Below are 14,131 nucleotides of genomic sequence, written 5' to 3' on the forward strand. Positions count from 1 at the left end.
TTCAGTAAAACTACATGGGATGCGTCAATCCAGCCAGCTGTCATATGCCACGAGTTCCATATTTCCATGAAAATATTAAATAGAGGTTAGGTACCAATAGGTATCCGATTGAAGAAAGAATCTCTGTTATCACCAGAGAACTGTTCCTAAATGTTTTATCTTTTCCAAATAAAATGAGATAAATTATTAATGATAACAGAGACCGCTGACAAATCCTTAAATTGTCAGATTGCAGCGTTCTGCTATATTTCAGTCATTTTCTGACATTTATTTATCTTCTGTATTATTTAATTTTTTATTAAAATGTTTAAACTGAACAAAGTCTGGTATCATGTTGTTGCTTAAGTGCTTGATGAAATTTTTTGATTGTTTTGAATTGTAAAACACAACTTGAGTGTTAATCTTTCAAAAGAATTCTCTTCATTTTCACATGAATGGATAACTATATTAATCACGCTTGCTGACTATCTATAGAAGATTAAAAATCATGCCTTTATTATTTCATTATTATTATTTCAGTTAGTCGTTTCCCTTATATGTATTTCTACTTCAATGCTGTAATACTGCATTGTTGCAAATTAGCAAGCAATGGTTCAATCTAAATAAACTATACTCTACTTGCTTAGATTAATTGTAATGGTACTGTAATTACTGTAAGAAACCCACTTGTGAAATAAAGATAACATTGTACACAGTGTGCATTCTGTTTGAAATGAGACTCAGTTCATATACTTATCCTTTCAGAATAAACCAAGGTAATTCTTTTATATGACAGTAATTAATTTCTTAGTTCTAGTTAAAAGTCTGTTTAAAGTGTTTTATCAGCCCATCCATGCTGATCAATCTTTAAAATCAAGCAGTAAGATAGTACACCTTGATGCCTTAAGAATAAGATATACAATTTAGAACATATTTGCCTGACCACGATGACTTGCTTTAATCATGATTATTTGAGATTACCGTGGTCATGTGCACTTTTAATTTAAATCACATACTGACATCTAAATAAGGGAATTGAGCGTATACTAAAAACACCAGAAAATGCACATTTTTATATATATAGTTCAGATGCAGCAGGAGAATAGATTCAGCCATCAAGTAAGTACTATAATCCATTTTGTTGGCCCCGCCCCCACCCAACACCGGTAGCCTGCTCTCTCGCATCTGGGTTTACAAGTGCACAAGTGAGTTTTGCTACAGGTTTATCACAATAGTAGTTGCAAATGTGAATTAAAGTACAAAAGTTTGTGTCTGTCGTTGTATTTATGTGAATGTCTTTTTACACATTTGTGACAATTTGTCTACAACTTTGAATTCAAAACACAGGTTTTTGATTATTGTCTGTGAGTGCAGATTGCAACATTCAACTTCAGATTTTTATTTTACAAGTATTCACATCGTTGCTGTGAGTGCAAATTTCAATTTACGAATACAAATATTTATTGTACGAGTTCTCAAATTCAAATCTACAAGCTCTCGAGTTTTGCAACTGCTTTACCTTCATACACAGATATCACAGAAACGGAGCGTTCATATAATCGCGGTGTGTGTGTGTGTGTGTGTGTGTGTGCGTGCGTGTGTTTTGCGGGTGTGTGGGGGCTAGTCAGAAACTTTGCTAGCCTTTCTTCCTCACAAATAGAAATCAGAGACGAGTTTAAAAAAAAAAAAGACAAACACAAATATAATATAATGATGAAATCCCCGAGACTGTTTTACTTTTTTTTTCACCCAATTTGGAATGCCCAATTCTCAGTGTGCTTTTAAGTCCTCGTGGTGGTGTAGTGATTCACCTCAATCTGGGTGGCAGAGGATGAATCCCAGTTGCCTCCACATCTAAGACCATCAACCTGTGCATCTTATCACGTGGCTTGTTGCCACAGAGACATAGCGCATGTGGAGGCTTCACGCCATCTGTGCTCAACTCACCATGCACCCCAACAAGAACGAACCACATTATAGCGACCATGAGGAGGTTACCCCATGTGACTCTACCCACCCTAGCAACCAGGCCAATTTGGTTGCTTAGTAGACCTGGCTGGAGTCACTCAGCACACCCTGGGATTCGAACTAGCGAACTCCAGGGGTGGTAGCCAGCGTCTTTTACCACTGAGCTACCCAGGCCCCCTACTTCTTTTTTCTTAAAGAATTTTGAAATGTCCATTTCAATATTCTAATAAATCTCCTCATCAAGACAAGTGCACACCTACGAACCATCTGCCTAAAGCAATCAATGTAATTACATCCAAAAGTTTAAATCTCATTGGCTGAATCGTATGTAACTTCTTATCGACGATTGGACAGTTTACATTTCAATCAGTACTTCTGGTCTGAGTGGGTCGTTCTTGTCAGGAGTGATTGAACATAAAAGGAAACACTGTTTGATGTGCAGAGAGCAGAATTGTGGTTCTAAAGGATTGTATTTTACTGCTTGCATGAAAACTCAGGGATTAGTACAAGGTTATACAAATATTCAGGTTTTTACTAAAACATTCAGGGCTTAAGCCCAGTAAACCCACCCCTAGTGTCACCCTTGCTTTTGATTCACCTGACTGCACTGATAAGTACAGCATGCATGTGTATGTTTGTGTGTGTTTTCTTTTTAGAGCCTCCATAAGTGTCTAATCTACTGAGAGCTGCTCACATCGGACAGCACATGTATGCTGAGTGATAATGAACTCCTCAGAGCTGCCGTAAGGGGAGCAAGGCCCTGTTCCTCAAAGCTTGCACACTCATAAAGCGAGCCAACAATATCGTGGTAAAAACATGGTTGATCTGTGATGTTCTACTTTTCAAATCTTCACTAGTGTAATCTCTTGAATCTGTCAAGTAAAGATTACTTTGAGGTCTGAAAAACAATCAGAACAGTTAACCAGGTCCAGCTAAAAACAAGACTTTAATCACTGCTGGCTATTTTTAGACTGTCAGTGCTTTGCTTTCTGACTGCAGTGTGCTCTTCTATATCTATTCAGGAATAGATTGCAAACCTCACAAAACATTGAAAAATAGTCTCTAACAATCAAAAGAAACCAACCTATTAATACTTTACAAGGTATTATAAGTTAACGTACAGACTGACCTCACAGTGATATCGGAAACAGTATGTTGACTTTTCTTTTAGCTTAAATCGGTCTGTGCTTACTGAAATGCAAAACACTGCCCCCAGTGGCCAAAGAGGTAATTGTTGTTGGGTGTATGGCCAAGTGGGAGTTCCATTTTCCGGCTGTAATTTCCAAGAAGGGGAGCCAAATGCGAGTTGTAATAATACAGTGAAGAGGAATGCATGTTTTATAAACTGAACCCTCCAGCCCAAACCCCAAACCTGTATGCCAGTGGATTAAAAATGTAATGTCACTGATTATGCGAACACGATTACTTCCTGGTTTCCATGTCTCCCACACTGCTGACGCAACGCACTTCCGGTCATGCAACCAGGGAAGTAAACATGCTGGAACTGATGCAAACATGTCTGATAGGAGATGAAGCTTGTCAGTGTGTTGGCTTAATGTGGCCGATCCTAGGGCACCGGAAGTATCGGAAACAATGACGTGACGACCTCCCCTGTGATCATGTTGCAACATATGTAAATGCATTAGGTATCATCAGCAATACTTTTACAGAATTTACTGTTTATATATCACAATACAATTGTTCATTGTTAGTTTATGTTAGTTCATAATGCATTAAAAGATGTATGTTTACATTAGTTAATGTTAAAAATTATTAGTATATGTTGAAATTAATATTAAGCAAGATTAATACATGCTGTAAAAGTATTGTTCACTGTTAGATCATGTTAACGATTGCGTTTACTAATGTTAACGAATATAACCTTGTAGTAAATTGTCACCACTAATCTTGCTGAAAAGACCAGCTTAGAACAGCATGAATTTCAATCTTGGTTCAGGCTGATTCATGCTGGTTTGGTGCTGGTCTAAAGACCAGCTTTACAACAAAGACCATGTTGATAGACCAGCGACAAACCAGCACTAACCAGCATTAACCCGTCTGGACCTAAACTGGTCTTTTCAGCAGGGTTAGTTTCTTTCAACTGTTAGATATTATTATTGTTATCTGTAAGAAGGTTTTACTGGTTGAGCTGGTTAAGAAGTCTGGTATGGAAACATGCACATCAGCATCCCATGCAAAACACAACATATGCTGGTCTTATCAACAGGGAATTCATTACAGAAAGTAATCGATCCATGCAATGCAAGCTGACAAATCAACAAAACCAAACCAAATGATTCTATATTGCACGCCTTTTCAAAATGTTTTGAATGATCAAATGAAATGGCTTGATTATCTCCAGCATTTTCTACCATTATGCACTATGGTTGGCAAGGAGACTGTGTGGGCATTCGGTCAGTGCAGGGGCTGGGAACCATGCCTTCACTCATAATTACCCACTTTAAACAGACCTGCTGTGTCCTCTCAGCTAATCGGCCAGTGTAGAGACGTGAAAAGGGGTGGCATGACATCATCGCTTCTTTTAGTCTCAAGGCAACAATGAAGGCAATGTTTCATTAATACAGTAGCCATTCCGTTCATATGCAAATAGGCCTCTGTGAATGAAAGTCCAGCAGGTGGAAAGAGGAGGAGAGGATGGAGAATGAGAGCAGGGGAGAGCTATTCTGCACTCGTCTAATCATAGCTCATCTGCACGAGACAGCTAGAAGCACAGTGACATCTAGGCCACAGGCACAAGGTCCAATTTTGTCTCTAGGAACAAAAATCAATTTTGGTGCAGAGCAAGGAGGAAAATAACTCTGCAGTTGTGACGGGGCCACACAACCGCTGGGCAAACAGAAATTGGAGCACACAGATGAAGGTGACTGAGGGTTTATTTCCCTCCATCATTTCTGTCGCAAAAAGCACATTTGGAGAACAAGAGAGGAATTAAAAAACCCTGTTGTAGACAGAGCTTTGAAGATCCATTAAAGGAGAAATTAGTTTGTACACCCAGCCTTTCCCTTTCACCCATTCCGGATCGGACAAAGCCACTGGATTTGGGGAAGGGGGTAAGGGAAAAGGAGAGAGAGGGCTTCATGGCAGACATGTTTCCTCCTCCACAAAGCTTATGCTGAAAACTGAAATTGACATGAGCACATTAGAGGTAGTCAAGAGCACTCATGTCTCTATTTGTTTTCCTAATAAAACAGAGCAGAACAGAATAGAACAGAACAAAATAGAACAGAACACAATAGAATATATGATTAAAAAAAATCTGTATTACTTTAACACCTGACTAATGGATGGCTAAAACATCATTTTTAATTGGACTTTTTAATGGGATTGATTAGAATAATTTTGAATACTGGGAATTTGTAAGTTGTCAAAGTCAAGATGTGTAAATTTTATTTGCTCATTCATAAGCAAGTTTATGTTAATAGTACTATATTGTAGCTGGATTGTCATGTAATAAAGTCTCATTTGTTGATCTGAAGTGTTGGGGTGACAATCGTGGAAAATTGCGTAAATCAAAAGAGCAAAGATGTCCCAGATTACCCTAATTCACTCTACATTTTTACAAACTGTAAATAAAGATTCTAATGTAAGAGGCTCTTAGGGTTGAGGCCTGCTGTAAATGCCAGAACAAAATGCTATGCAACCGAGCAGCAAGTCAGCTTAGCTGTCATGCAGCATCATATGTATGCATACACACGTGACCAGCACAGACACCAACAGATGAGAAAGACAAAGGGAGGGAGGGAGGGAGGACAAGACAGCAGATGCAGCAGACCCCACCTTCTCCACTCAACCGAATTTCATTTCAGATAATATTTCACATCTAGCAGCAAAACATGAGCGGTGCATTCTATATGGATTTGATGGAGTTCCCTTTTCTCGACGGATGCTGCTCTGATATACACACTAATCTAACGGCATAGTCCAAGCACATCACTGTGACATTGCATGGTGTGTGAGTCTGTTTGGAAGAGTGTGTATGTTGTCCGTGAAGACGACAATATGTAAGTGTGTTACATAATGCTGCACGCTCCTTTCTATCTGCAGCGGAGAGCTGTTTTTCCGTGAGTCAGTAAGTACTCAGTACATTAAGCAAAACATGTATTTCTACAGCATTAAACAACACAGCATGGAGTCAGGGAAATAGGATCCATTACTGCAGAGAAGCTCTTCACAAACACTAAGCATAATACGTCTTGAACATTGTACAGAGAGTCTAAAAGTCATACTCAGATATGGTCGCATCATCCATTTTAAGAGGCTCTTGCAAGTGCTTAATGGTCTGGTAAAGAGACCAACCAATGCTTTCCTGAGTGCACAAGGCCTTAAAAAGTCCCAGTTTAATGGAATATTACGGATTTAACAAGTTACACTCAAAGTGCATTTCTGTCAACAAGTGTTTTGGTTTGTTTTTGCAAAATGAGGCATGGTAATCAACACCATGCCATTTCGTTTCGTAAAATTATAAGCTTCACATTTCTGCCTTTAAACCCTCCAAAAATTGTCCCCATTCACTTCCATTGTAAGTGCCTCACTGTAACCTTATTTTTTGCTTAATCGACAAATGCTAGCAATTAAGCTTAACTTGTATTGAACCCGGAATATTCCTTTAATATGGAATTTTAAACTGAATAAATGCCTTTTAAACTTTTTCATAAATATAGCCTACAATTTGATACAGCACCCATGAGTATAAGCAAACTTATAAACAGTTAAATGCTGAATCCTACAATGTGCTCTTGTCTAGCATAAATCTCTCAGTTGAATACTGTTGTTTGTTATTCGGTGAAGGGCAGGCTTTCCACTCATGGATGGGCTCTCTTACTGCAGGAGGGAGAGCAGTCTAGATTTATTATTCAAGATAATTGAGTTCTTATGAAAGCCGATGCTGACCTAAATTAATTTCACCTGTTAAAATTTACATGGCCTCTGCAATTGCCAACCCCTGTGACTACAATAAGCAGACAGCAAAGGCAAAGAAACCAGTTTTCACTGGCCACTGAATGGAGGAGTAGGCAAATTGGTTGCGTCAAGCTGTTCCGTACAAAAGCGCCTGCCATTTTGCTCTAAAAGTTTGGGCGTTCTGCCATGGTTGTACAGTTGGTTTCCAGTATTATATTACGTCATGCTCTAGTTCTGATTATCTTCATTTTCTTTATGTATTACTCCATATAATGTTTTTTTTTTATTTGTATTTTTTATTGTCCCAGATGCTTGACAGAAGTCCCCTACATCCTTTGATACAGTTTCACGGTACTCTTGATGCAACTCTATGGTGCCGTTGAATGCGTTATTGCATCCGTTTAACCATGTGCTAGACAGACGTCTTTGATTGTTGCGCCGCTTCTCACTGTTTTATCAGTGTCTCGCGCAGGAGCACCACATTTTACAAATGCTGTATCAAGTTAAAAAGAAAAATGTAAATGTCTTGAGATACCTGCATTCTGCTCTATTCGATGCGCTGCATCTTGCTTTTTTAGCACAAGAACGTGTTTGGTCTGAACGGCCCCTAATTAAAAGCAGCTTCAGAGCTGTGATACCCAGGAGCTGTCTATCTATTCCAGTGTGGTTTTTCCTCCTGTCTGGGTCTGAGTCAGTCACTGTGATGCTGCAAACACCCTTTCTGTCTGCTATCAGGGATAAAAAAAAACAGTGCCTCCCTTTGAAGACACAGCACTCATTGGTTGAAAGACAATCTGCCTTTTAGATTAGTGCAGTTGGATTGGGCAGTAGAGAATAGATGGTTGCTGACTGGTTGTTATAAGTGTCAGTCAAATAGAAAGCAGTCTAATCGAGGCTGTATAAGGCAGATCCACAGCAATGGATACCTTTAATCTACCTAGATGGGATGTGTCCACTGAAAACAAGGAAAACTGCCAAGCCGAGGAATCCTTTAGACATGACCTTCAGCTTAATATCACAGAACGCATGAACATTCAGGAAAGGCAGTCAAGAGAAAGAGAGAGAGAGAGAGTGCATAGCATAAACAAAGCCTCTTATTCACCGGATAATTTGAAGTCACTTCCTATATCCTGTGTCCTTACCTGCTACACCGTATGCAAAACTAATTATGTAAAATGAATAGGATAAGTAGGAAAACATACTCAGAAATATGTGATTTGGGACACACCACAAGAACTGGTGTACCAAGAAAGCAGTTCTTCTTGGTTAACTTGTACTTGTTTAGCAAGTCCTTCATCTAATTTAGTACATACAATGACACTGTATATACATGTAATGTGAGATTTGCTAGACTGGAGAAGAGCATTACAACCAGGGAAAATAGGTTGACTTCTCATTGGGATTCCTGTTAAAGGAACACTATTGGTTAGGTTCAGGCAAAACTTTTAGATTAGGATAGGGAGGAATGTTTTAAAAACATCCATCTAAAATCGTATAAAAACTTAAAACCTTGTCTGAATACGACACCATTTTACTCGCTTTTGGCGCCCCCAGCTGGAATTTTCACTGGAAAACTGCAGCCAAATGTGTTATACAGCACGTAAATTTTGAATTGCAAAAATGTTGTCATGTTCATATAAATTTCATGAATCAGACTTAAAAAGAAAGTCATATGGCTTCGGAACAACATGAGGGTGACTAAATGATGACAGAATTTTAATTTATGGGTGAACTATCCCTTTAAGCATTACAATAACTATAGGGAAGATATAGCCTACTGGTATTTGTTATTTATGTAACCAAAAATCAATACTGAGAAACCGCTCTGTACCACTACACGCACTTGCCTTAAAAGAGCTTGTTTGCAACACAAATGGCCTGTAGTAATACTCATGAGTATATCACTCAATGGGCAAGTGAAGTGGCAGAGATACTGAGTGGCATATTCTGGGACACTACACTTAGTTAAGGAGATAAGTCTCAGAAGGCCTTATTATTAATAATCTTCCCAGGGAACAAAAGGCCATAGTGAATAAAAAAATCATAGAGAAGTGAAAAGAGCTATAAGTTACTGAAAGATTTGATTGAGGGTTGAGTTACATTGAAATCTGAAGACAAAGACTTTGCTACAAGACTAAAGCATTCTGCAACTTTATTCATTTGAATCCAGATTAATTCAAATGCAATATTAATTTGAAAATGTTAAGTCAAACAAGTGTAGCCATTAAAGAGCAAAGCAAAAGCAGCACTTGCATAAGGAATTTTCTGCTTCACAGGGCATTCTAAAAGAAGACACCATGTAACCATTAATAGATGTTTAACAACATTCATTTTCTGGTAAAAATGAAATGCACAAAGCTGTTGTGCAAAATATTGCACTACAGCACTCAAATTAACCACTTAAACCAATGCACTTTTAAATGCACACACCACACCAAATTGATGGTAAAACAAATTATGGATCTTTTATAGTGATACATTAAAGCTAAATGATCAATTATGAACAGACAGGCGGAGAGACTTTAACACACAGTGTGGCATAAATTGCCTAGCCACAACATAAGACATGTGAATCGAATTGCACATTGTTCAGTTTGGTTGTCAATCATGACAAGGAGAGCCGTCAAGGAAAAACACCATGTGATCAATGTAAGCAAATACTTGATGTTGTGGATGCGATGCGACTCCCTCTCCAATAGAATGAATGGACTCAAATAGTGTCCAATCAGGAACGAGCTCTGGCACTATATAAAAACCCCACAAAGCTGCTTAAATCTGGACACCATTATCAGTCTTTGTGTGGGTTCTAGTGGCGTTTAGGAAGGATTAATTCCAATTTCCCAAAGAAAACCAGTGTAAGGTATGACTTTAAATCGCATTTATATTTGAATTCGTAAAAACGAGCGTGTGCTATTCTTTTATTCGGAAAATATTACAGGTGATGACGCTGGCAAATTCATTTAAAAGAGAAATGTATGTTTCATTGCCAATCTAATTCGTACGAGGAATGCATTAATATTCATACTAAAACGGGTATTTAAGCTGCGCAGACAGTGCGCAATGCGCAGTACATCTTAATATTTATCTAAAAATTACCACTTAAACACCGAACCTATATTGACGGTAAATTATGGCATTAAAATGGTTTAAATGGCCATATGTTGGCCGAAAAGATGAAGATACGTGTATGACAAGGGGTTTTTGTCCCAAACATCAGCAGCAACCTTGCAGTCAGCCTCATTCACCTACAAGGTCTCCGGAGATGTTTTTCTAGTACTGCGCATTACGCATTTGTATGCTTAAAAAAATAATAAACTATTCTTATCCAAGACCTTTTGTAATGCACAGAAAGCGTTACGTCACATGCTAAATCTGCATGCATTTTAAAGTAACTTATAATGTAGCGTCACTTATTGGACGCGCACGCGACATTCCATCATATTTACAGCCCGCGTGACATAACACCTGGCATTTGTCGTCATATCACGACCGTTTATTGCCGTTACTGTAAGCAACTGTATTTTAAATTTTATTAAACGCATTCCTTTGAATCTGGTCGTTGCACAAAATACTCTAATGCCGTTACGTCATGATTAATGCAGCTGAAGGGCTGGCATTGTCCTTGAACGTGAACCGGATTTGAGTGAATGCACCTTTTTAAACTGCATTGTTTCTAAATATTTCCACTAGGTAGACTCAATCATGCCTTTCGGTTACACTCACAATCTGCTGAAGATGAACTACTCCGCGGAGCAGGAGTATCCCGACCTCAGCCAGCACAACAACCACATGGCTAAGGTGCTGACTCTGGAGATGTACGCCAACCTACGGGACAAACAAACGCCCAGCGGATTTACCCTGGATGACGTCATTCAAACCGGGGTTGATAACCCAGGTAACCTATTTATTTTTTTTAAACAATGACACCCTGCCCCTCTGCTCATACATTTTAAGATCAAGTTCAAGCACTTAAAGGTGCACTCCATATATAATACTTTCCTCAAAGTGTTACTCCTGTTAATTTATAAGGTATAAAAACTGTCAAAATTATGACCTCACATGAGCCGACGACTCCAGTTATATCCGTAACCTTATAAAAGCAGTTTAATTATACATGGAGAGGGTCCCCATCATTTTGGGGGGGGGCTGCCACCATGTTAGGATCACATGACCAGCATAATCTGTCACCACCTATTTATTGGACACTTTTGCTCATGGATTAAGTCAATAATTTGAATTCATCAATTTGAATTTCTACTATGGCATCCGTAACAAATCCATTGCATTTGAATGATGCTGCATCCATGCCCCTAGGTGTCCGTGTAAGTCAAAGATGACAAAAAAATGACAGCACATCTGGCATCAACAATAATCCATGCGATTTAGGTAATCAGTCAGTCGTGTGGCTGCAGCGCATAAAATCATGCGGATACAGGTCAGGAGCTTCGGTTAATGTTCACATCCACCAACAGAGAATGGGGAAAATTTATCTCCGTGAGTTGGACCATGGCATGATTGTTGGTGCCAGATGGGCTGGTTTGAGTATTTCTGTAACTGCTGATCTCCTGGGATTTTCACACACAACAGTCTCTAGAATTTACTCCGAATGGTACAAAAAACATCCAGTGAGCGGCAGTTCTGTGGATGGAAATGCCTTTGAGAGAGGTCAGCGGAGAAGGGCCAGACTGGTTCGACCTGACAGCGTCTACAGTAACTGATAACCGCTCTGTACAATTGTGGTGAGGAGAATATTATCTCAATGCTATTCTGAGATGCGGGTTGGTGCCATTTTGGCGGCACGAAGGGGACCTACACCGTGTGTGTCTCTAGATGAAACTCATGATTGCTGGTTGACCAATCATGTAATAACATGATATCTGGGTATATTAAGGTGTTGTCTTTTGCAAGCTCTTAGAGTTTGAGTCATCCCAAACAAAATTCCACACCCCAAACATTAGTGGTGATTTGCATTTTGAAATTAACAGCAAGAAGTATGTGGGGTTTTTTTTTTTTTTTTGTATTCCAGGGCACCCCTTCATCATGACAGTAGGCTGTGTTGCTGGAGATGAAGAAACATATGAAGTGTTCAAAGATCTTCTGGACCCTGTTATTGAGGACCGCCATGGTGGATATAAACCCACAGACAAACACAAGACTGACCTGAACCCAGACAACCTCCAGGTAAACCGTGCCTTTCTGAGTGTTGCATCTAATTGGTTTGCTTCAACATTTGAATATCTGCTGTTAATTGCTTGTTTTAATAGGGTGGAGACGACCTTGACCCCAACTATGTACTTAGCTCCAGAGTGCGAACTGGCAGGAGCATCCGTGGTTTCTGCCTCCCTCCCCACTGCAGCCGTGGAGAGAGACGTGGCATTGAAAGCTTGTCTGTTGAGGGTGAGCTTATCTACTCGTTTGTTTTCATGGAATGCACATTGTTCACAATTCTTCATGCAAGAGACTGAACAAAAACCAATCATGGACCCAAGCATCCATTATGCAGTGACGCGGTTATGTTTTGATATCTTATACGGTATGACCTTGTGTTGGACTCCTATTTAGTTGCTTGATGTTAAGTCTATTCTTTGTGTCTTGCAGCTTTGGGAGCTCTTGATGGCGACCTTAAAGGGAAGTACTACGCCCTCAAGGACATGACTGAGGAGGAGCAGCAGCAGCTAATTGATGACCACTTCCTGTTTGATAAGCCTGTGTCCCCACTGCTTCTGGCTTCTGGGATGGCTCGTGATTGGCCAGATGCCAGAGGGATCTGGTGAGTGAGCCGTTGGGCTGATCTCCTTTCAAAGTGTCTTATTCAAAATGGATCAATTTTGGGTGCATTAACCTTTCAACTATATTAAATGGATCTCTTTGGGCATGTCAACCCTTTGACTACATAAAATGGGTGCATTTGGGTGTGTTAACACTTAAACCATATAATTTAGAACTTCTGAAAATGGTAGTGTTTGAATGTCATCCTTTTTATAATGCTTTACAGGCATAATGACAATAAGACATTCCTGGTCTGGGTGAATGAGGAAGACCATCTTCGTGTCATCTCCATGCAGAAAGGTGGTAACATGAAGGAGGTCTTCAATCGTTTCTGCACAGGCCTTACAAAGGTTTGTTTTATTGAAACTCTACCCTGGATTCTGAACTAAAAGTGGCTCAAGTGTTGATGCATCTTGACCCTTTTGTTTCACAGATTGAAGCTTTGTTCAAAGAGAAGGGCCATGAGTTCATGTGGAATGAACACTTGGGCTACGTTCTGACTTGCCCTTCCAACCTGGGCACAGGGCTGCGTGGCGGTGTTCATGTCAAACTTCCCAACCTCAGTAAGCACGAGAAGTTTGGCGAGATCCTCAAGCGACTGAGGCTCCAAAAGCGTGGAACAGGTATCTTTATTTGCAGTATTTGGCATCTGAAATGCAGGGTTCTTTAATTTTAGGAATATTATTTTTCTTTTTTTGGACATGAGCCACAAACCACTTAACCTTGCTCTTTCTCCAGGTGGAGTAGACACCGCTGCAGTAGGTGGTGTATTTGACATCTCCAATGCAGACCGCCTGGGCTTCTCTGAGGTTGAGTTGGTTCAGATGGTGGTTGATGGAGTTAAGCTGCTTGTAGATATGGAGAAATGTCTAGAGGCAGGCCAGTCAATTGATGACCTTATGCCTGAGCAGAAGTGAACAATTCATGACGCCTAACTTTAATTCCTTCCCTGCCTTGACCAGTACTCCCCTTCCTCCAGTACCAATAATCTTAACCACATCAAGGAATACTCCACCCAATGGTAGTGGCACTAAAGTTAGACAAGTCTTCCCATCAGTGTGAAGGATTTTGTATCTCAAATGTCCTGCATTGTTGAAGAAAGCTCTTAACACCAGAAATAAAGTCTCTCTCTCTGGCCCTTGGAGATTCCTGTGTGCATTTTTTTTTTTTTTTTTTTTTTTTTTCTCTCAATCTTCAGGTTTATTTCTGCAGTTTTTCCCTACTTGAATGATTTTTACGGACCTAACGCTCATATAATATATAAAAAAAATTAATAACTTTTAAAGGCAGTTTTATACAAAGGCAGCAATATTACAAGGTAAGTCCTTTTACCAACTCTACATTTACAGTTTTGCTACAGGAGTAGGCAGCATTGCTCGTCTCAGTCCAAAACTACTGCGTGGAGCAGAAGCCCTTCCAGGTCTTTTTAGACAAGTCCGGGCTTTCTTTGAGCTAAACATGCAAACGCCTCAGTATTTTCTTAAACATTTTCAGC

At 39.5% G+C, this 14,131-nt stretch overlaps 1 protein-coding gene across 1 annotated transcript; it reads left to right on the forward strand.

Moving 5' to 3' along the window:
• The first annotated feature begins 9,640 nt into the window (after positions 1-9,640).
• On the forward strand, positions 9,641-13,773 carry ckbb (creatine kinase, brain b). Its single transcript, XM_051655776.1, has 8 exons — positions 9,641-9,727; positions 10,558-10,762; positions 11,894-12,048; positions 12,132-12,264; positions 12,466-12,637; positions 12,863-12,986; positions 13,070-13,259; positions 13,375-13,773. Exons 2-8 carry the CDS (start codon positions 10,570-10,572, stop codon positions 13,551-13,553), a joined length of 1,146 nt encoding a protein of 381 aa, XP_051511736.1. The 5' UTR covers positions 9,641-9,727; positions 10,558-10,569; the 3' UTR covers positions 13,554-13,773.
• The last annotated feature ends 358 nt before the right edge of the window (positions 13,774-14,131 follow it).

Source organism: Myxocyprinus asiaticus, chromosome 25 (assembly GCF_019703515.2).
Source record: "Myxocyprinus asiaticus isolate MX2 ecotype Aquarium Trade chromosome 25, UBuf_Myxa_2, whole genome shotgun sequence".
NCBI lineage: Eukaryota > Metazoa > Chordata > Actinopteri > Cypriniformes > Catostomidae > Myxocyprinus > Myxocyprinus asiaticus.

Excerpts from the sequence above, each read along its gene's own strand:
- ckbb (XM_051655776.1), top strand. The coding sequence starts at position 10,570 with ATGCCTTTCGGTTACACTCACAATCTGCTGAAGATGAACTACTCCGCG. Across the intron at positions 12,049-12,131 it reads TGAACCCAGACAACCTCCAG|GGTGGAGACGACCTTGACCC; the intron begins GTAAACCGTGCC and ends TTGTTTTAATAG. Across the intron at positions 12,265-12,465 it reads TGAAAGCTTGTCTGTTGAGG|CTTTGGGAGCTCTTGATGGC; the intron begins GTGAGCTTATCT and ends TGTGTCTTGCAG.